Source organism: Rhinopithecus roxellana, chromosome 6 (genome assembly GCF_007565055.1).
Source record: "Rhinopithecus roxellana isolate Shanxi Qingling chromosome 6, ASM756505v1, whole genome shotgun sequence".
Lineage (NCBI taxonomy): Eukaryota > Metazoa > Chordata > Mammalia > Primates > Cercopithecidae > Rhinopithecus > Rhinopithecus roxellana.
Window position 1 is genome coordinate 96,497,632 of NC_044554.1, and position 22,336 is coordinate 96,519,967.

A 22,336-nucleotide genomic window follows, 5' to 3' on the forward strand; every position below is an offset into this window, starting at 1 on the left:
TGAAACTGTCTCTGCTAAAAATACAAAAATTAGCCGGGTGTGGTGGCACACGCCTATAATCCCAGCTACCTGGGAAACTGAGACACAAGAATCACTCGAACCCGAGAGGCAGGGGTTGTAGTGAGCCGAGATGATGCCACTGCATTCCAGCCTGGGTAACAGAGCAAGATATTGTCTCAAAAAATAAAAATAAAAAATAGGCCTGGCGCTGTGGCTCACGCCTGTAATCCCAGCACTTTGGGAGGCTGAGGTGGGCAAATCACCTGAGGTCAGGAGTTTGAGACCAACCTGACCAAAACGGAGAAACCCCGTCTCTACTAAAAATGCAAAATAAGCCAGGCGTGTGGTGGCAGGCGCTTGTAATCCCAGTTACTCAGGAGGCTGAGGCATGAAAATCGCTTGAACCCGGGAAGCGGAGGTTGCGGTGAGCCAAGATCACGCCACTACACTTTAGCCTGTGCAACAGAGGGAGACTCCTTCTCAAAAAAAAAAAAATCCTATAGAGTTTTCACTCAAGTTACAACCAAAGAAGAATGAGTCAATCCTCCAACAACTCTGACAGTTCCTGCCGATATTGAACTTTCCCTTACATTCTCAGTAGGCCAAAGTGGTAGAAAGCAAATGAGTACTGCCAGAAACAGGCATGGAATACCAAAACAAGAATTTTACAAGGAAAAAAAAGGAAGAGGAGAAAACAAACAGGAAGACGGCAGGGAAAGTTCCAGAACAAAAGGACAATAGTAAAGGGCGACAGGGGAAGAATGGAGAATGAAGAATTATCAAGACAATAAATACCTTCACCTCTTCCGATGACGTAGCCACACAATTTTTACAGGATACACACATCCTCGGTTGGGCACCGTGGCTCATGCCTGTAATCTCAGCACTTTGGGAGGCAAAGGCGGGCAGATCACCTGAGGTCAGGAGTTTGAGACCAACCTGGCCAACATGGTGAAACCCCGTCTCTACTAAAAATACAAAAATTAGCCGGGTGTGGTGATGGGTGCCTGTAGACCCAGCTACTTAGGAGACTGAGGCAGGAGAATCGCTTGAACCCAGGAGGCGGAGGTTGCAGTGAGCCCAGATCGCGCCACTGCACTCCAGCCTGGGTGACAAGAGCAAGACTCTGTCTCAAAAATAATAAAAAAATACAATACAATTAAAAAAAAATCCTCTAAGACACTAAGGCGTTTCACTCCCCCAGGTAGGTAGCCCCAATACACTTTAGTTAAACGAGTATGAGTCTTCATAGAGCTATGCTGCCAGTTTAAGCCTACTGATTCCCAGGTATCTCAACTCTACAATTAGAATAAGCAACTGATTAGGTGTATTTTCTACTTTCTTTCAATTATAACAATGAATAACCTAAAAATAAGCTTCACTCAATAAATGAACTGGGCGCAGTGGCTCATGCCTGTAATCTCAGCACTTTGGGAGGCCGAGGCGGGACCATCACTTGAGGTCAGGAGTTGGAGACCAGCCTGGCCAACATGGTGAAACCCCATCTCTACAAAAAAATACAAAAAAATTAGCTGGGCATGGTGGCACACACCTGTAATCCCAGCTATGCGCGAGGCTGAGGCACAAGAATCACTTGAGCCCAGGACTCCGAGGTTGCAGAGAGCTGAGATGGTGCCACTGCACTCCAGCCTGGGCCACAGTGAGACTCCGTCTCAAATAAATAAATACATACATACATACTTTCCCTTAGACTGACATAAAAATGATTTGACATCCATCTATTTAAGCCAGTGATAAGACAATTTCATGTTAATTATACCACCCCAGTTATCAAGCATATTGCAAAAACTCATGTTTATATAAAACATTCATGTCCTCAATAAAGAATGAAACAATGGTAGAAATGAATTAGGTGAAATGCAATGCAAATAGCTGGTAACCAGTAATAACAGAAAAGGTTAAGTATCTAGTAATTGTTCAGTGTTCAGCTCCTTTAGATAATAACAACCTGTCCACCTATGGGTCGTCGAAAACGCTAGAATATAGCAGGACAGTCAGTGGCCATGGAAGTTGGGATCCCTTAAGGAGCGTGTACAACTCACCTAAGGGTGTAGGCTGGGGAAAGGAGGGGGGTCATTAACTGTAAACTAAAACCATTCCTCCCTCCCACCTAATCTGCGGTTATTTTCCCCAGAAAGAAATACATTATAATTTTAAGAACCTAAAAATCGCCGGGCACCGTGGCTCAAGCCAGTAACCCCAGCACTTTGGGAGGCTGAGGCGGGCGGATCACGAGATCAGGAGTTCGAGACCAGCCTGGCCAGCATTAGGAAACCCTATGTCTACCAAAAATACAAAAGATTAGCCAGGCGTGGTGGTGCATGCCTGTAATCCCAGCTACTCAGGAGGCTGAGTCAGGAGAATCACTGCTGAACCCAGGAGGCAGAGGTTGCAGTGAGCCAAGATTACACCCCTACACTCCATCCTAGGCGATAGAGTGAGACTGTGTCTCAAAAAAACAACAACAAAAAAAAAAACGGCCAGGAGTGGTGGCTCACGCCTGTAATCCCAACACTTTGGGAGGCCAAGGCAGGCGGATCACCTGAGGTCAGGAGTTCGAGACCAGCCTGACCAACACCGAGAAACCCCGTCTCTACTAAAAATACAAAATTAGCCAGGCATGGTGGCGCATGCCTGTAATCACAGCTACTCGGGAGGCTGAGGCAGGAGAATCACTCGAACCCAGGCGGGGGTGGGTTAGGCTGCAGTAAGCCAAGATTGTGCCATTGCACTCCAGCCTGGGCGACAGAGCTAAACGGAACGGAACGGAACGGAACGGAACGGAACGGAACAGAACAGAACAGAACAGAACAGAACAGAAAAGAAAAGAAGGAAAGAACCTAAAAATCTTAGTAAGAATTGCCCCCAACCCCATCCAGCAAAAAGAACCCCCAAAGCCTACATTTAAATGCCAGTGTCTGTAGTCACATTTGAGTCAGCTGAATCGTTGGAGGGGCATGTGGCAGAGGATGGCAGAGGAGCGTCAGCACACAATGCTCCCCAACCCCCATACCTCCAAGGACCAAAACTACAAGCTGTGGTCCTATCACTCAAACCTTCTGTGTGGTGGGTGTGGCAGACTTTGGGCATCCGAAGAAGATAATGTAACAAATGCCTGTGCTGCAACTAAATTAATAAATAAATCAGAGTGGGGAAAAAGTCAAACTTCCATAGACTTCCCATTTTATTCTGCACTTAAACCATGGCCCCTTTTTAAGCCGGAGATTTATGAAACTTTTAACTTCTAATCATGGCTAACAGGAATTCTCAACTCTCAGTCAGTTTTCTGAGCAATCTACGGTCAGTCGTCCGAATTATTTAAGATCTAATTTTACTTTATTTTTATTTTCTATTTTTATTTTTATTTTTTTGAGACAGAGTCTCACTCTGACACCCAGGCTGGAGTGTAGTGGTGAGCTCTCATTTCACTGCAACCTCCGCCTCCCGAGTTCAAGAGATTCCCCTGCCTCAGCCTCCCCAAATAGCTGAAACTACAGACGCACGCCACCACACCCGGCTACTTTTTCTATTTTTAGTAGAGATGGGGTTTCGCCATGTTGGCCAGGCTGGTCTCGAACTCCTAACTTCAGGTGTTCCACCCACCTCGGCCTCCCAAAGTGCTGGGATTACAGGTGTGAGCCACCGCACCCGGCCAAGATCTAATTTTAAAGTAAGGAAAAGCAAACGTCTCCGATAAATTTCCCTCCCTTCATTTTGCACCATTGTGAATGGTTCTCAAAGGGCTGTCCGGGGAGCAGCCACCATAACACCACCCGGGGAGCTAATCAAAATGCAAATTCTCGGGCAACTCCCCAGGCGTGCAGAATCAGCCTGGGAAGTAGGACCCAGCAAGCAGAGTCCGCACATGCCAGCGCTCCTGGGGACGCCCAGGGGCGGCGGTTTCAGAACCTCGGCTTAAGGGTTGAGTCACACCGGCCAGGTTCGTGTGCTAGGTAAGCAAGAGTACAGAACTCTCCAACTTCTCTAGACTTGTTCCACTCTAAAGAATTACAGACTTGTCACAAGGATTAAATAAGAAAAATACTGTACATCCAAAGCGCTCAAGAGCCACGGGGGGCAAGGAAGACATTCAAATGTAAGCAGCATTGTTAACACAGGCAAGGCACTAGGATGCCAAACTGGAAGGGGAAGTGGAGGGAGAAAGACAAAGGAGGAAAAGGCTTCTTGTCCCTGCCCCTATGAGCTCAACACCCGGTGACTAGGCCAGATGCAGAGGAAAATAACACTGCCCTCAGCCAGGCGTGGTGGAGCGCGCCTGTATCCCAGCTACTCAGGAGTCTGAGGCAGGAGAATCACTTGAAACCGGGAGGCGGAGGTTGCAGTGAGCCGAGACCGCGCCATTGCACTCCAGCCTGGGCAACGAGAGCGAAACTCCATTTCAAAAAAAAAAAGAAAAGAGAAAATAAAGGTGCCCCGCGAGGAAGGACACACAGGTTGATTGGAAGATTAATAAGAAACAAACTCTGACCACACGATATAAGAGAAGACCTCAGGACCGGAGCGGCGGCTCAACGCCTGTAATCCCAGCACTTTCAGAGGCCGAGGCAGGCGGATCACCTGAGGTCAGGAGTTCAAGATCAGCCTGGCAAACATGGCAAAACCTCGTCTCTATTAAAAATACAAAAATTAGCCGGGCGTGGTGGCAGGCGCCTGTAATCCCAGCTACTCGGGAGGCTGAGGCAGGAAAATCGCTTGAACCCGGGAGGCGGAGGTTGCAGTGAGCCAAGATCGCGCCACTGCACTCCAGCCTGAGGGATAGAGCGAAACTCTAACAAAAAAAAAAAAAAAAAAAAAACGAGAGAGAGAGAGAGCGAAAAGACCTTAAGGAAGCGGCTGCATATGAGCAAGAAAGATTTCCATAGCCTGAAAAACGTCATTCCAGCCAAAAGGCCAAGATCCCAAGAAGCAAGAGAAACGAAAGTCAAGGCAGCAGCCCCCGAGAAATCCTGTAGCAGGAAATAAAATCGGTCATCCCACACCATAGGCCTCAGCCTGGGGAGAAGACCCCGCCTCCGCAGGGCACTCTACCTGCACATTCTCATTTGCAAACTAACTTCCCCTTTTGTTCCCTGAAGGACTGGAGACTTCTCTTCTGCACTGTTGGCTGATCAAGCCATTGTCTGCGGCAAAGTTGAATTTAAAAGAGATGAGGCCCAGCGTGGTGGCTCAAGCCTGTACTCCCACCACTTTGGGAGGCCTAAATGGGAGGATCATCAGAAGCCAGGAGTTCCCAACCAGCCTAGGCAACACAAGAAGATCCCATCTCTAAAGAAATATTAAAAATTAGCCAGGCGTCACCAGGGCGGTGGCTCACGCCTGTAATCCCAGTTCTTTGGTGGCAGGCCGAGGGGGGCCGATTGCTTTGAGCTCAGGAGTTGGAGACCAGCCTGGCGAACATGGTGAAACTCCATCTCTACTAAAAATACAAAAATTATCCCGGCGTGGCGGCGCACGCCTGTAATCCCAGCTACTTAGGAGGCTGAGGCAGGAGAATGGCTTGAACCGGGGAGGCAGAGGTTGCAATGAGCCGAGATCATGCCACTGCACTTCAGTCTGGGCCACAGAGCAAGACTCCATCTCAAAAAATAAAAATAAAAAAATAGAAAATAAAAATCAGCCGGACATGATGGCATGCGCCTGTAGTCCCAGTCACTGGGGAGGCTGAGGCAGGAGGATCGCTGGAGCCCAGGTGTTGGAGGCTGCAATGAGCTATGATTGTGCCACTGTGCACTTCAGCCGGGGCAACACAGAGAGACCCTGCTTCTAAAAAAAAATAAAGAAAGAAAGAAAATTAAGCCGAACGCGATGGCTCACACCTGTAATCCTAGCACCTTGGGAGGCCAAGGTGGGAGGATCGCTTGAGCCTAGGAGTTCAAGACCAGCCTGGGCAAATAATTTTTTTTTTAAAAAGGAGGAGGTCAGTAATCGGCAAGAGCTGCGCATCCGCAAGAGTGGACACTACTCCAACAGCACCCCACCTCTGAACATCCCCAGCCGCAAATCAGCGTAAATCCACAACCTAGGGAGGACAAAATTCGCTACACGAAAAGGCAAAAGTTGGATTAAGAAAAAGTGGAGGAGCCAGGGAGCTGCAAGAAGACAGCTTTTTCCATTTCATTTTCCTTCTTCCTCTGCACTCCCGTCGTCTGGGTGCTGGCCGAACCCAGACGGCTTAATTTTCATGGCCTACGGCTGAGGTTTTCCTTCCGGTCATTGTGTTTATTTCCCCCAAAGAACAGGCCCCGCGGGGCAGGCGCGCCGGGCCGGCCCGGGACAAAGCCCACTGCGGGCTCCACCTGGGAGCGGGGCGGGGCGGGGGACTGCGCTCCCTCTCCCCCGCCCGCCGCAGTTACCAGGCAACGCGCAGCCCCGCCTCCGCGCCGGTCGGCCAATCCAGCGCGTCTGCTGCCCCGGCGCAGGAGCCCCAGATACACCAGGCGAGCGCGACCCCACGGCGGCTGGGGCCTGGCACCGCGCGCGCCCCCGCACCGCCTAGCCGGCCAATCAGCGCGGCGGGGCATGCGCAGCCCGCGGGGCCGCTCGCTCGCTCGTGCGCGGGACCGCACGCGCGAGGCGCCCCCCCACCCCACGCCGGTTGGCGCGCGCGCCCCTCCCCCACGCGCACCGAGGCGCGCGCGTGCCACTGTCGTCCCCCGCGACCGCGTCCGTGTCGCCCCACCCCCATCGCCTGGTTTCGGCCACTGCCAAGGCCGGCGGGGCTGGAGACCCGGCGAGGCGGTGGGGGTGGGGGTAGCGGGAGGCGGCACGGACGCCCCCCAAGGCCCCACACCGCGCGCGGCGGGCGGCGGCTCCCAGGCCCCTGTCCCTGCAGGCCCCGGCGGGGCAAAGTCTGCAATAAAGGCCCCCGCTAGCAAAGGCCCCCGAGGCGGGGGCGGGGGGCACGGGGATGAGGCGAAAGGGACTCACCCGAGTGCGGCCGCCTCCAGGCAGCGCCGGGGCCGGGGGTGCCGAGGGGAGGCGAGTGTGGGCCGCGCGCGCTTTGCGGCCGCCGCGGAGCAGCCTCGGCTGAGGGGAGCTGGCGAGCGGGTGGGAGGCGAGAGGGGGCGAGGGGCCCGTGCGTGTCGGCCGCGCTCCTGTCACCGCCGCATGGCCGCCCCGCAGGCAGGGCCTCGCTCAGCGCCTTGATCCGATCACTGGGGGACAGAGGCAGAGGCCGGGGTGACCGCGGCAGGCGGGCGGCCGCGGCTGGAGAGCGCGTGCGGGGAAGCGGGGGGGCGACCGGTGGCCCCTTTTCTCTGCTCTCCCAGCTTCTCTCTCACCCTCCTCCTCCTCCTCCTTTTTTTTTTTCTTTTTTTTCTTTTCTTTTTTTTTGTTCCTCGAAGGCGCGTTGCGCGTGCGCACCCGCAGCGCCGCCCAGCGGGAGTTGTAGTTTCGGATGTGTTCCCTATCAACGCGGCAGCAGGGACAGGGGACTACAAATCCCAGGAAGCACCGCTCCGGCGAGCCCCGAACCCGAGGACGAGGCAAGCGCGGCGCCCGGCCCTCTCCAGCAAGGGCTGTCAATGGAGGCGAGGGTGGTGGGAGCGAGAACATGGCTGCACCTGGGGCCTGCGCGGCCGCCCGGGTGGGGGAGGGGAGCCGGGGTGCAGAAACGGAAATCTGGACGGGTGGTGGCTCCGGCCTCGTCCCCACCGCGCGCCAGCCGCCGTCCAAGTCCCCCACTTGCTCTTGCACCCCACATTCCTTGCAAATTGCCAGACCGGGACGCTGCAAAAGCCGGGGAGCCCCGGGCCGGCCCGTCGCCCTCCGTGCTCTGCCAAGGGGAGTCCTTCCGCCCTGCACCACCCTCCGGGACACAAAGAACTCCTCTCTAGTGTTTTCCAAGCTGTCCTCCAAAGAAACCGTTGCCCCCAAGTTCGGACAGGAGAGAGGGGAGGAGATCTTGTGTTTTAATTCCTCCCCCAGACCCTCCGCCTCTGTCTCTCCCTCAGGATTTGGAAGAAACTTGCAAGGGAGTGGGAGCAGAAATCCTGACTCGTAGCTCCTGTTTTGTTCTGTCAACCGCGATGCGATTTAACTCAAACTCCTCCCCTTACCATTATTTTTTGCTTCTCAACTTGCATTAGCCGGTGGGTTTTGAAAATGGTGAGACACTACGGTTCACCTAAGTTAAACTCCAAAACTTTACAACCCCGAGGCCGACGATTTTTAGATGTTTATGTAAAGCACGAGATTCAGTGGTTTTTCTGATCCCCCCACCCAGTACCACCCACTGGGGATTCGGGCCACGACAGCCATCCTCCCCCGACCCGCCGCTTCTCGGTAGGTGGCGACCACGACGCTTTTTCCAGCCTCCAAGTCTTTGTCGCTAGCGAGAAAACTTTCCGAGCAGCCAGTCTTTTGATGTGGGTCCAAAAAACCTTTCCTTTGAATCTGGGTTCTCCGATTGGCATTCCCCATCGTCTCTCTTGCACAGACCGCACCCAATAAAGCCATCCTCTAGAATTTTCGTGTTGGATATTTTAAAAAATACATGGAGAGCGTAAAGCTCACCGGAGAAGCAATCTGATTACAGAAGCCTGAATTTTTGCGATTTCCCCGACAATGTCTAGGATCCCTTCGGTCCTTGCCTAAAAAGATTGTGACTCTCCTTTGTCGATTGTCTCGAAAGCCGTTCATTAAGTTTGCCCAAGAGCAACTTTCTTTTTGCACTTGTATTTCATTGACATTTAGGAATATTTAATTAAATTCTCTATTCCCAATACCACGTGCCACTGACATATATTTAGGAACAAATTTAACTCTTGAGAAGCCTATAACTCTAGTAAGAACAGCCAGCCTGTGAGATGCAGATTGCAGCTGCTGTGGACTTCGGTGAATATGTTTTTTTGAGAGAGTGATTTCTCCACCTGGAGGGGTCAGGGAAAGGATTTCCTGGGTATAGTGGAGTCATGGAGTAGAATTTGGGAGGGTGTTACAAAGTGAGTTAGTAAGGCAGAAGTGTATTTAGCCAAGATGATCCTTATCATCGTGAAAACGTTTGGAAGGTAGTCCCTTTTTTCTGTGAATTTGTTTAGTGGTTCACAGTGGAATTTTTTTTTTTGAGACCGAGCCTCGCTCTGTCGCCCACGCTGGAGTGCAGTGGTGCGATCTTCACAGCAACCTCTACCTCCCCGGTTCAAGCCATTCTCCTGTCTCAGCCTCCCGAGTAGCTGGGATTACAGGCGTGCACTACCACGCCCAGCTATTTTGTGTATTTTTAGTAGAGACGGGTTTCACCATATTGCCCAGACTGTTCTCGAACTCCTGACCTCAAGTGATCTGCCTGCCTCAGCCTCCCAAAGTGCTGAGATTACAGGCGTGAGCACCGCGCCGGGCCCACAGTGGAATTTTGCTGCCTCTTCATAAACAACTCTAACTTCTTTGAGACTGAAGCAATTCCTAAAACGGTTAGGTCAACATTAGCTGGTTTTGAATTACCTCTAGTCAGAAAGCTGTCTCTGTTAAGGCAATGTGTATGCAGACAAAGCATTTTTCTGAGCATTTTGCCATCAAGGCTTGTAACCCTCAACTTCGTGTGTTACAGTCGTAAAAGATCTTGCGTGTTCTCTCTTCATTAAGGTCTGGCTCTCCGCTTTCGCAGCTTGTTGGAACACTTGTCACTATTCATTGACCAATTTCTCCTTCATCTTAGTGGTATAGATGCTATATTAATTGTGGCCATTGTTATAAATCACTTTAGATGCCATCTCTCTGCAAAGGTAGGGTTTTGTTTTACTTTTTTTTTCCTATTTTTCAGACAGGGTCTCACTGTGTCACCCAGGCTGGAGTGCAATGGCTCTATCACAGCTCACTGCAGCCTCCAACTCCAGACTCAAGCCATTCTCCCGCCTTAGCCTCCCGAATGCCTGGGACAACATGTATGTGCCATCACACTCAACTAATTTCGTTTTTTGTAGAGACGGGTCTCACTATGTTGCCCAGGCTGGTCTTGACTTCCGAGGCTCAAATGAGCCTCCTGCCATGGCCTCCAAAGTGCTGAGATTACAGGCGTGAGGCACTGCACCAGGCCCAGGTTTTTTTTCAAATGTAGCATCACATTACTGTTTTGGGGATTGAGCGACAGACGAAAAATAATAGTTGATTTGTGTCTAAAAATGATGTCGTAGGAAATCCTCTTTTATTTCATTTATTGATTTTTTTTGCGGAGGGACGGGGTCTCACTCTGGTATCCAGGCTGGAGTGCAGTGGTTTGATCTTGGCTCACTGCAACCTCCAACTCCAGGGCTCAAGCGATTCTCCTGCCTCAGCCTCCCAACTAGCTCGGATTACAGGTGTGCACCACTATGCCTGGCTACTTTTTGGATTTTTAGTAGAGACAGGGTTTCACCATGTTGGTCTGGCTGGTCTCAAATTCCTGACCTCAAGTGATCTGCCTGCCTCAGCCCCCAAGGTGCTGAGATTACAGGCGTAAACCACTGCACGCGGCCAGGGAATCCTCCTTTAAAGACTAGAATCAGGATGGGCACGGTGGCTCATGCCTGTAATTCCAGCACTGTGGGAGGCCGAGGCAGGCAGATCACCTGAGGTTGGGAGTTCGAGACCAGCCTGAGCAACATGGAGAAACCCCATCTCTACTAAAAATATAAAATTAGCCAGGTGTGGTGGCACATGCCTGTAATCCCAGCTACTCAGGAGGCTGAGGCAGGAGAATCGCTTGAACCCAAGAGGTAAAGGTTGCGGTGAGCCAAGATCATGCCATTGCACTCCAGCCTGGGCAACAAGAGCGAAATCCCGTCTCAAAAAAAAAAAAAGAGAGAGAGACTAGAATCACAGGATGCATATACCAAGAGATGCACACCGGACTGGGGCTTCAGCAAGAGTAGATTTGCAGCTTTCAGCTCATGGTCAGTCAGGACATAAGTGCAGAGTCCGAGAGCTGGCAGAACTATCCATGTTATTTTCATTATTTCCCCCTCTCTTTTTGTTAATGTTTAGCTTAGCCTTCAGATAAGCGTCCATATGATGACTTTTCCATTCTTCTGTTTGGTGGGAGACAAAGCCAAGTCAAATGGGCCTTGGCCAGGCTAGAGATGGATCTGGACCATACGTGAGCACTTCCACCAACTCAAATGCATCTTTGCTTAGACTCTGGGCTTAGAGCTTTGTTGACTGCTTTGAAATAGCACGTGATTGGCGCGGTGGCTCATGCCTGTAATCCCAGCACTTTGGGAGGCTGAAGTGGCTGGATCACAAGGTCAGGAGTTTGGGACCAGCCTGGCCAACATGGTGAAACCCCATCGCTACTAAAAATACAAAAAAAATCAGCCGGGCATGGTGGCATGTGCCTGTAATCCCAACTACTCGGGAGGCTGAGGCAGTAGAATCACTTGAACCCAGGAGGCAGAGGCTGCAGTGAGCTAAGATCACGCCATTGCACTCCAGTCTGGGCAAAAGAGCGAGACTCCATCTCAAAATGGTAAAACCTGTCTCTACTAAAAATACAAAAAATTAGCTGGGCGTGGTGGTGCACGCCTGTAATCCCAGCTACTGAGGAGGCTGAGGCAGAGAATCACTTGAACCTGGGAGGCTGAGGTTGCAGTGGGCTGAGATGGCCCCACTGCACTCCGGCCTAGGAGACAGAGTGAGACTCCGTCTCAAAAAAAAAAGGACAGAAAAGAAAAGAAAAAAGAAATAGCACGTTGCCAGGCGTGGTGGCTCACCCCTGTAATCCCAGCACTTTGGGAGGCCGAGGCGGGCAGATCACGAGGTCAGGAGATCGAGACCATCCTGGCTAACATGGTGAAACCCCATCTCTACTAAAAATATAAAAAATTAGCCAGGCGTGGTGGCAGGCGCCTGTAGTCCCAGCTACTCAGGAGGCTGAGGCAGGAGAATGGCATGAACCCGGGAGGCAGAGCTTGCAGTGAATCGAGATCACGCCATGCACTCCAGCCTGGGTGACAGAGCGAGACTGTGTCTCAAAAAAAAAAAAAGAGAAAGAAAAAGAAATAGCATATGATCATGGGACCCTGGAAGGGAACCCCTGAAAGCCCATGGTGACCGAATGATGGTTATGCCACTTTGTTGAGATCTCTGTTATTGGGATCATATGCTCTTTTTAAAGATGCTCTTTTGAAACCAAACTGAATAATCTTTTGGTGACTCTGTTATATCATTTTTTTTGTTTGTTTTTTTTTGTTTTTTTTTTTGTTTTGAGACGGAGTCTTGCTCTGTCGCCCAGGCTGGAGTGCAGTGGCCGGATCTCAGCTCACTGCAAGCTCCGCCTCCCGGGTTCACACCATTCTCCTGCCTCAGCCTCCCGAGTAGCTGGGACTACAGGCGCCCGCCACCTCGCCTGGCTAGTTTTTTTGTTTTTTTTTTGTTTTTGTTTTGTTTTGTTTTTTTTTTTTTTTGAGACGGAGTCTCACTCTGTCACTCAGGCTGGAGTGCTGTGGCTGGATCTCAGCTCACTGCAAGCTCCGCCTCCCGGGTTCACGCCATTCTCCTGTCTCAGCCTCCCGAGTAGCTGGGACTACAGGCGCCGCCACGTCACCCGGCTAGTTTTTTGTAGTTTTTAGTAGAGACAGGGTTTCACCGTGTTAGCCAGGATGGTCTCGATCTCCTGACCTCGTGATCCGCCCGTCTCGGCCTCCCAAAGTGCTGGGATTACAGGCTTGAGCCACCGTGCCCGGCATCATTGTTTTTTGGTAGAGATGGAGTCTTGCTGTGTTGACCGGGCTGGTTCCAAACTCCTGGCTTCAAGCAATCCTCCTGCCTCAGCCTTCCAAAGTGCTATGATTACAGGCATGAGCACCTGTACCCACCCTCTCTCATATATTCTATTTTATTTATTTATTTATTTATTATTATTTTTGACAGAGTCTTACTCTGCCGCACAGGCTGGAGTGAGGTGGCACAAGCTCCACTCACCACAACCTCCACCTCCCGGGTTCAAGCGGTTCTCCTGCCTCAGGCCCTCGAGTAGCTGGGATTATAGGTGCATACCACCACACCTGGTTAATTTTTGAATTTTTAGTAGAAACAGGGTTTCACCATGTTGGTCATATTGCCCAGGCTGGTCTCAAACTCCTAACCCCAGGTGATCCATCCACCTCAGACTCCCAAAGTGCTGCCACTGCATTTCAGCCACTGCACCCAGCCCTCAGTCATGTATTTCAGATTGCCCAAAACTATAATTCTGGTGAAAGTTCAGATACTCTGTTTTTCTGTTTTCTGCTTTTTGTTTTGAGACAGATCTCTCACCCCAGTTGCCCAGGCTGGAGTGGAGTGGTGAGATCTCGGTTCACTGTAGCCTCAAACTCCCAGGCTCAAGCAGTCCTCCCACTTCAGCCTCCCAAATGGCTGGGACTACAGGTGCACACCACCACACCCAGATAATTTTTTGTATTTTTAGTAGAGACAGGGTTTCACCGTGTTGCCCAGGCTGGTCTTGGACTCCTGGACTCAAGAGATCTGCCTACCTCAGCCTCCCAAAGTGCTGGGATTACAGGTGTGAGCCACCAGGCCTGGCCCAGATACTCTTGACAGATCTGTATTCCACAGCACAGCATGACTTTTGATGAATACCAGAGGTCTTTTTTGTTGAACTCTGATTGATACAGGCCCAATATCATCTAAATCCAATTTCTTGGTTTTTCTTTACAATGTACATAGTACACTATATATTCTTTATATAGAGAACGGGATGTAAAATATCATTTGTAAGATAATACTTTGATCCTGTAGACGTTGTTCCAATTTATGATTTGCACAATCCTGTCCGGATCACTTCAGTAGGGTCACAAGACCTCTTTGGCTGTCACATGTGTGTCTACACTCTAGCAGATAACTCCTTTGTTCTTACGATACTTTTTTTTTTTTTTATTTTGAGACTGAGTCTCACTCTGTTGCCCAGGCTGGAGTGCAGTGGTGCGATCTCCGCTCCTGCAACCACTGCCTCCCGGGTTCAAGTGATTCTCCTATCTCAGTCTTCCGAGTAGCTGGGATTACAGGCGCATGCCACCAGGCCCGGCTAATTTTTGTATTTTTAGTAGAGACAGGGTTTCACCACGTTGGTCAAGTTGGTCTCGAACTCCTGACCTCGTGATCTGCCCGCTTCGGCCTCCCAAAGTGCTGGGATTACAGGCATGAGCCAACATATCCAACCACGATGATATCTTTAAACACTGATTATTAAACACTGTTTTTGAACGGTTTTTTGTTTGAATAATTTGAATAATTTGAATCCTGAATGAATGACGACCTTTTCCAGTATGTATGGTTCTTAGAATTCATCCAAAGGTGGAAAAAAAAAAAAAAAATAAATCCAACTTATAATTTATTCATAACAATTAATAATGTAGATGTGATCTAAATAGACCTTCCAGCTCTAGCTCTGCCTTTTGTGTGAGCATCTGGCCGACATAGTAAAACGAATATTCATGTTGCACCAGTTGAAATAAACAGTTTTCTTTGTTAGGTTAGCAGGATTTAGATGAATTTTATCTGCAATTTAGGATTATGTTAACGTTGTCGTCGTTTTTTAAAGTTTTTAAATTTAAGTTTTTAAATATAAAGCTCTAAATTTAAGTTGTTAAAAATAAAACCTTTATAGTAGTTTCTCTGCCTCCTTCAGGGATTTGGGGAAATCAGATGATACGTAGATGAAAATACGTTATGAACTTGGGTACGTGTTATATAAATATTAGATGGTATTATTTAGCATTCAAAACTTTTTTTAAATATGAAAAAAGTCCATGTTCCATGTTTCTTTTCTTTTCTTTTCTATTTTTGAGACAGAGTTTCGCTCTTGTTGCCCAGGCTGGAGTGCAATGGTGCGATCTCGGCTCACTGCAACCTTTGCCTCCCGGGTTCAAGCGATTCTCCTGCCTCAGCCTCCCGAGTAGCTGGGATTACAGGCATGTGCCACCATGCCTGGCTAATTTTCTATTTTTAGTAGAGACGGGGTTTCTCCATGTTGGTCAGGCTGATCTCGAACTCCCAACCTCAGGTGATCTGCCCGCCTCAGTGGGAGAAGGATGAGGAGCAGAAAAAAAAAAAACTATTGGATAGGCTTAGTACACGGGTGGCAAAATAATCTGTACAACAAACCCTGGTGACACGAGTTTAGCTGTATAATAAACCTGCATATGTACCCATGAACCTACAATAAAAATTAAAAAAGAGAGAGAGTGAATACAGTAGTCCCCTCTTACCTGTGGGGGACACATTCCAAGACTGCCAGTGGATGCCTGAAACCTTGGATAATACCAAATCCAACTAGGCACAGGAAGAAGTTAACAGCAATGATAACAAAATAGAACAAGTATAGCAAGTACTAAGGTGAATGTGATCTCTCTCTCTCGCTCTCAAAATAACTTGTACTGTACTCACCCTTCTTCTTCTTCTTCTTGTAATGATGTGAGAATCTATGCCTGAATCTGTGTAACCATCCCTTACTCGCAGTAAATGGCTTGGTGTCAGTTTCAGAGCATCCCTTGCTGAAGTCTTGGTATAGGCTCAAGGCTTTCTGGCGCAACACGTTGCTGTCAATGGGAACACGTTTTCTGTTCATCTCTTCCACCCACAAATGCAGTGCCTGTTCCATCTTAACTAAGCATTTATCACGCACTGTGGCCGTCACTTTAGCAGTCGGAGGTGAGACAGCAAAACTAGCACGAATTTCTTTTTCCTTCTTCACAATTTCACGGATGGAAGATTCATTCTTCCCGTAGATCTTAGCAACCTCAGCATAGGATTTTTTTTCTTTCCTGATTAAGTCGAGAACTTTCACCTTTTCACTTAGAGGAAGCACTTTACGGCTTCTCTTTGGCCTGTCCAAATTCTCAGCATCACTACTCTTGTGCTTTGGGGCCATTATGATAGAAAATAAGGGTGATTTGAACACAAACACTGCAATACTTGCAGACAGTCGATCTGATAACCCAGACGGCTCCCAAGTGACTAACGGGTGGGTGGCGTCTACCGTAGTTCCCCCTCTTATCTGCAGTTTCGCTTTCTGCAGTTTCAGTTACCCACGGTCAACCGCGGTCCAAAAATAGCTATGTTCAGTACAAGAAGATATTTTTGAGAGAGAGACGGAGACAGACCATAGTCACATAACTTTTATTACAGTATATTGTTATAGATGTTAGAACAATTCCATATAACTATATCTATAGATATATATAATAGAGACAACCTATAGCCTTGCAGCATAATCATAAAATCAAGAGATGAAAAATCTAGGTTAAATGCTGACAACAAATACCTGCATCCTTCCTTTTCTCTTTTTTGTTTCCACCGAGGACTTAACCACCAGTTTCTTGATTCTTTAGCATTGGGTTTACCAAGCCTTTCCTCCTTTTCTGGTGAATCATAGCAGCCTTTTTTAACCCCTTCAAGACCTGGTGTTTATTACACTTAAGGTAGATGACCCACTTGGGAAAGTTTTCATCAAAGAATAAAGGGAATTTTTGAACAATGGGTTGGAAGGGAGAGGGAAAGCCAATCAGAACAATGCTATTCAAAGTGAAATTAACCCACTATCTGGCCAGGCGCGGTGGTTCCTGCCTGTAATCCCAGCACTTTGGGAGGCCAAGGCAGATGAATCATCTGAGGTCAGGAGTTCAAGACCAACATGGTGAAACCCCGTCTTTACTAAAAATACAATAATTAGCCGGGCATGGTGGCAGGTGCCTGTAATCCCAGTTACTTGGGAGGCTGAGGCAGGAGAATTGCCTAAACCCGGGAGGTGGAGGTTGCAGTGAGCTGAGATCATGCCACTGCACTCCAGCCTGGGCAACAGAGTGAAATTGTCTGAAAAAAAGAAAAAAGAAAAAGAAATTAACCCACTATCAGTGTAACAAGTACTTTTCATTGTTTTCCCAGCAGTGAGAAGGTGTTAATTATCCATTCCCTTCCCCCTAAACCTAGGGAGGGGGCTGACCAAGCTCTGGCTTGTACCTGGGGCTGTAGGCTAACTTCATTCATACCAGCCTGCTATGTTTTCCAATCCCAGATGAACTCAGACTGACCTGGATAATGGAAGGAAGTGAGGGGCACCAATGAGTATCAGGAAAGAATCTGAACACCTACTATATTCTGGAAAGCCTGCAAGACCATCTGTGCCCTCCAGAAATGTGTGATCATGGCTCACATGTATTGAGCAGTCCTTCAGAGCCACACACCAGGCTCGACACTTAATAGATTATCTCATTGCTTGCTGCCTCTGTGGCAAGTGCACCGAATGCCCCTCCACTCCCGTGCTAAAGAGGCTCAGAAAGGCTCAGTACTCAGCCTGGGATACACAGATGGCACAATCAGATTTTGATCTAAACCTGCTCGGATCCAAAGCCTGAATTCTTAACTACTGTTGTCCATTCACCAGCAATAACCATCTGATTCACGCAGATATGACGAATCAAATACAATATGCACTCAGGTAAATGTGTCAAGATGGCACAAGAAAGCTAGACACAAAGCAGACAATTTTTCATGGAGAAAGTAGCATTTGCAGGGGGTGCAGTGGCTCATGCCTGTAATCCCAGCACTTTGGGAGGACGAGATGAGCGGATCATAAGGTCAGCAGATCAAGACCATCCTGGCTAACATGGTGAAACCCCATCTCTACTAAAAATACAAAAAAATCAGCCAGGCGTGGTGGCGGGCACCTGTATTCCCAACTACTCAGGAGGCTGAGGCAGGAGAATGGCGTGTAACCTTGAGGCAGAGCTTGCAGTGAGCCGAGATAGCGCCACTGCACTCCAACCTGGGCGATAGAGCAAGACTCCATCTCAAAAAAAAAAGAAAGAAAAAGAAGAAAGAAAGAAGGTAGCATTTACAATGAAAAGTAAAGGATGGGTGAATGATTTATTTATTTATGTACGTGTGTATTTATTTATTTATTTTGAGACGAAGTCTCACTCTGTTGCCCAAGCTGGAGTGCAATGGCATGATCTCAGCTCACTGCAACATCCACTTCCCAGGATGAAGCAATTCTCCTGCCTCAACCCCCCACTGAGTAGCAGGGACTACAGGTGTGCACCACCACACCTGGCTAATTTATTTTTTCTTTTTTAAGACGGAGTCTCGCTCTTATTGCCCAGGCTGGAGTGCAGTGGTGCAGTCTCAGCTCACCACAACCTCCACCTCTTAGGTTCAAGTGGTTCTCCTGCCTCAGCCTCCCGAGTAGCTGGGATTACAGGCGTGTGCCAACACGCCTGGCTAATTTTGTACTATTAGTACAGATGGGGTTTCTCCATGTTGGTCAGGCTGGTCTTGAACTCCTGACCTCAGGTGATCCTCCCGCCTCAGCCTCTCAAAGTGCTGGGATTACAGGTGTGAGCCACTGTGCCCATCCTAGGATGAATGAATTTTTAAAAAACAAAATAAGGCTGGGCGCGGTGGCTCAAGCCTGTAATCCCAGCACTTTGGGAGGCCGACACGGGCGGATCACGAGGTCAGGAGATTGCAGACCATCCTGGCGAACACGGTGAAACCCCGTCTCTACTAAAAAATACAAAAAACTAGGCTGGGCGCGGTGGCTCAAGCCTGTAATCCCAGCACTTTGGGAGGCTGAGACGGGCGGATCACAAGGTCAGGAGATCGAGACCACCCAGGCTAATACGGTGAAACCCCGTCTCTACTAAAAAAAAATAATACAAAAAACTAGCCGGGCGACGAGGCGGGCGCCTGTAGTCCCAGCTACTTGGGAGGCTGAGCCAGGAGAATGGCGTAAACCCGGGAGGCGGAGCTTGCAGTGAGCTGAGATCCGGCCACCGCACTCCAGCCTGGGCGACAGAGCCAGACTCTGTCTCAAAAAATAAATAAATAAATAAATAAATAAATAAATAATAAATATAAAAAATAAAAAATACAAAATACAAAAAACTAGCCGGGCAAGGTGGCGGGTGCCTGTAGTCCCAGCTACTCAGGAGGCTGAGGCGGGAGAATGGCATAAACCTGGGAGGCGGAGCTTGCAGTGAGCTGAGATCCGGCCACTGCACTCCAGCCTGGGCCACAGAGCGAGACTTCGTCTCAAAAAAAAAAAAAAAAAAGATGAATATTATTTTAATTTTTTTTTTTTTTTTTTTTTTTTTTTGGAGATAGTGTCTGGCTCTGTCACCCAGGCTGGAGTGCAGGGGTATAGTCACTGCTCACTGTAGAGCCTCTACCTCTTGGTCTCAAGTGATTCTCCCACTTCAGCCTCCTGAGTAGCTGGGACTACAGGTGCACACCACCATGCCCAGCTAATTTTTGTATTTTTTTGTAGAAACAGGGTCTTGCCGTGTTGCCCAGGCTGGTCTGGACCTCCTAGGCTCAAGTGATCTGCCCACCTCAGCCTCCCAAAGTGCTGGGATTACAAGGATGAGCCACTGTGCCCAGCTGTGAATGTGATTTTTTCTTTTTTTTTTTTTTTTTTTTTTTGAGATTGAGTTTTGCTCTTCTTGCCCAGGCTGGAGTGCAATGGCACGATCTCAGCTCACTGCAACCTCTGCTACCTGGGTTCAAGTGATTCTCTTCCCTCAGTCTCCCAAGTTAGCTGGGATTACGGGCACGCACCACCCGGCTCGACTAATTTTTGTATTATTTTTCTTTTTATTTGAGACGGAGTCTCGCTCTGTCGCCCAGGCTGGAGTGCAGTGGCACAGTCTCGGCTCACTGCAAGCTCCGCCTCCCAGGTGCACACCATTCTCCTACCTCAGCCCCCTGAGTAGCTGGGACTACAGGTGCCTGCCACCATGCCCAGCTAATTTTGTTTTTGTATTTTTAGTAGAGATGGGGTTTCAGGCTGGTCTGGATCTCCTGACCTCGTGATCCACCCACCTCAGCCTCCCAAAGTGCTAGGATTACAGGTGTAAGCCACCAGGCCTGGCCATCCATGACTATATCTTTAAAGCAAATTGTTAGCATCAAAATTATCAAAGGCTCTGAGCACCTGAAATTTTGATACACATTGCCAATTTTCTCTCCAAAAAGATTGGACCACTGTAGATACATACCAATGAACAGGGTATGAAAATGTCCATATTGGCCCGGCGCAGTGGCTCACACCTGTAATCTCAGCACTTTGGGAGGCCAAGGCAGGCAGATTACGAGGTCAGGAGTTCGAGACCAGCCTGGCCAACATAAGGAAACCCCGTCTCTACTAAAAATTCAAAAATTAGCCTGGCATGGTGGCGCATACATGTAGTCCCAGCTACTAGGGAGGGTGAGGCAGGAGAATCACTTGAATCCAGGAGGTGGAGGTTGCAGTGAGCCGAGATCGCACCACTGCAGTCCAGCTTGGGCAACAGAGTGAGACTTCATCTCAATAATAAAAAAAGAAAAAAGGTCCATATTGGCCGGACGCGGTGGCTCATGCCTGTAATCCCAGCACTTTGGGAGACCTAGGCAGGCAGATCACGAGGTCAGGAGTTGGAGACCAGCCTGGCCAACGTGATGAAACTTTCTCTCTACTAAAAATACGAAAATTAGCCAGGCATGGTGGTGGGTGCCTGTAATCCCAGCCACTCAGGAGGCTGAGGCAGGAGAATTGCTTGAACCTGGGAGGCGGAGTTTGCAGTGAACCAAGATTGTGCTGTTGCACTCCAGCCTAGGTGACAGAGCAAGGCTCTGTCTCGAAAAAGAAAAAAAAAAGAAAAGAGAATGTCCATATCCTTCATACCTTCCCATTTCTGGGGGAAAGCAGCATTTTATAGCAATTCTGACATGTACAGTAACTGTGAGCAAAGTTGGGCATCTTTTTATATTTTTATTAACCATTTGCATTTCTGTTTCTGCAAACAATGTTCATGATATCTTTTGCATTTCACAATTAGGTCTTTTGCTTTTTTTTTTTTTTTTGAGACTGAGTTTTGCTCTGTCACCCAGGCTGGAGTGCAATGGCACGATCTCGGCTCACCACAACCTCTGCCTCCTGGGTTCAAGCGATACTCCTGCCTCAGCCTCCCAAGTAGCTGGGATTACAGGCATGTGCCACCACACCTGGCTGATTTTGGATTTTTACTAGAGACTGGGTTTCTCCATGTTAGTCAGGCTGCTCTTGAACTCTCGACCTCAGGTGATCCACCTGCCTTGGCCTCCCAAAGTGCTGGGATTGCAGGCGCCCGGCCCAGGTCTTTTGCTTTTTTCCCTTATTCTCTTGTATAAGCACTTTATAAATGAAAAAAGAAAGGCCAGATGCAGTAGTTCACACCTGTAATCCTAGAACTTTGGGAGGCCGAGGTGGGCGGATCACCTGAGGTCACGAGCTTTAGACCAGCCTGGTTATACCTCTAAATTCCTACTAAAAATAGGAATATTAGCTGGGTGTGATGGTGCATGTCTGTAATCCCAGCTACTTGGGAGGCTGAGGCAGGAGAATCGCTTGAGCCTGGGAGGCAGAGGCTGCAGTAAGCTGAGGTTGCACCACTGCACTCAGCCTGGGTGATAGAACAAGACCCTGTCTTTAAAAAAGCGTTTTGTTTGTTATGTGTAGCTATTTGTCTTTTGACTTTTTATGGCTTTTTTTTTTTTTTTTTTTTTTTGAGACAGAGTCTCGTTCTGTTGTCCAGGATAGAATGCAGTGGCGTGATCTCGGCTCACTGCAAACTCTGCCTCTTGGGTTCAAGTGATTCTCCTGCCTCAGCCTGCCAAGTAGCTGGGGTTACAGGTGCCTGCCATCACGCCCAGCTAATTTTTGTATTTTTAAATTAGAAATGGGGTTTCACCATGTTGGCCAGGTTGGTCTCGAACTCCTGACCTCAGGTGATCCTCCCACCTCCGCCTCCCAAAGTGCTGGGATTACAGGCGTGAGCTACCGTGCCCGGCCTTTTTTTGTATTGTTATACTGAAGTTTCATTTTTATATAGTGAAACTTACCAATTTTTTTCTTTTTCTGTTTTTTGAGACAGAGTCTCACTCTGTTGCTCAAGCTGGAGTACGATTTTTTTTTTCTTAATGTCTTTGGTGTTAAAAATCAATAGTGAGAAATGCCCTCCCGACCCCAATAATTAGTCTGTCTCTCTCTCCCTCTCTCTCTGTCTCTCTGCCAACACTGAGATCTTTTTCTCTCTCCCTGCGTCAGCCTGGCTGTCTGGGGCTGTCCTTTTCACGGTGGCTTTAGGGCTGTCCTTCCTGGCCCCAAGCCCTTGCGCCTGCTGTGGCTTTCCGTGGCCTGTGGGCACCTTCCCCCGCCACTGCTCTCCTCCAAACGGCCACCTCCCGGGGCTCCCTGGCAGCACAGACACTGGTCACTTCCCCTGCAGCCCCAGGCCCTAGGTTTCCAGGTGGCGGAAGTCCTCCTCCGCCCTGCACTCAGAGCCCTGCCCTTCCCCACTGGTTCTGA

At 49.0% G+C, this 22,336-nt stretch overlaps 2 protein-coding genes across 4 annotated transcripts in view; both read right to left on the reverse strand.

Annotated features, from left to right (window-relative positions):
- The window catches only part of GTF2I (general transcription factor IIi), a 111,934-nt gene extending 104,565 nt beyond the window's left edge, over positions 1-7,369 (reverse strand). For all 3 annotated transcript variants that reach the window (XM_010387489.2, XM_010387488.2, XM_030933067.1), the window contains exon 1: positions 6,970-7,369. The gene's annotated coding sequence lies outside the window, so the exon portion shown is untranslated. The remainder of the gene's footprint in view (positions 1-6,969) is intronic.
- Positions 1-15,950, reverse strand: part of LOC115898346 (tigger transposable element-derived protein 1-like) — a 33,531-nt gene extending 17,581 nt beyond the window's left edge. Inside the window, exon 1 of the mRNA XM_030933068.1 lies at positions 15,400-15,950. Coding sequence (XP_030788928.1) covers positions 15,400-15,883 — 484 coding nt within the window. The 5' untranslated portion in view covers positions 15,884-15,950. The remainder of the gene's footprint in view (positions 1-15,399) is intronic.
- Positions 15,951-22,336: the final 6,386 nt, after the last annotated feature.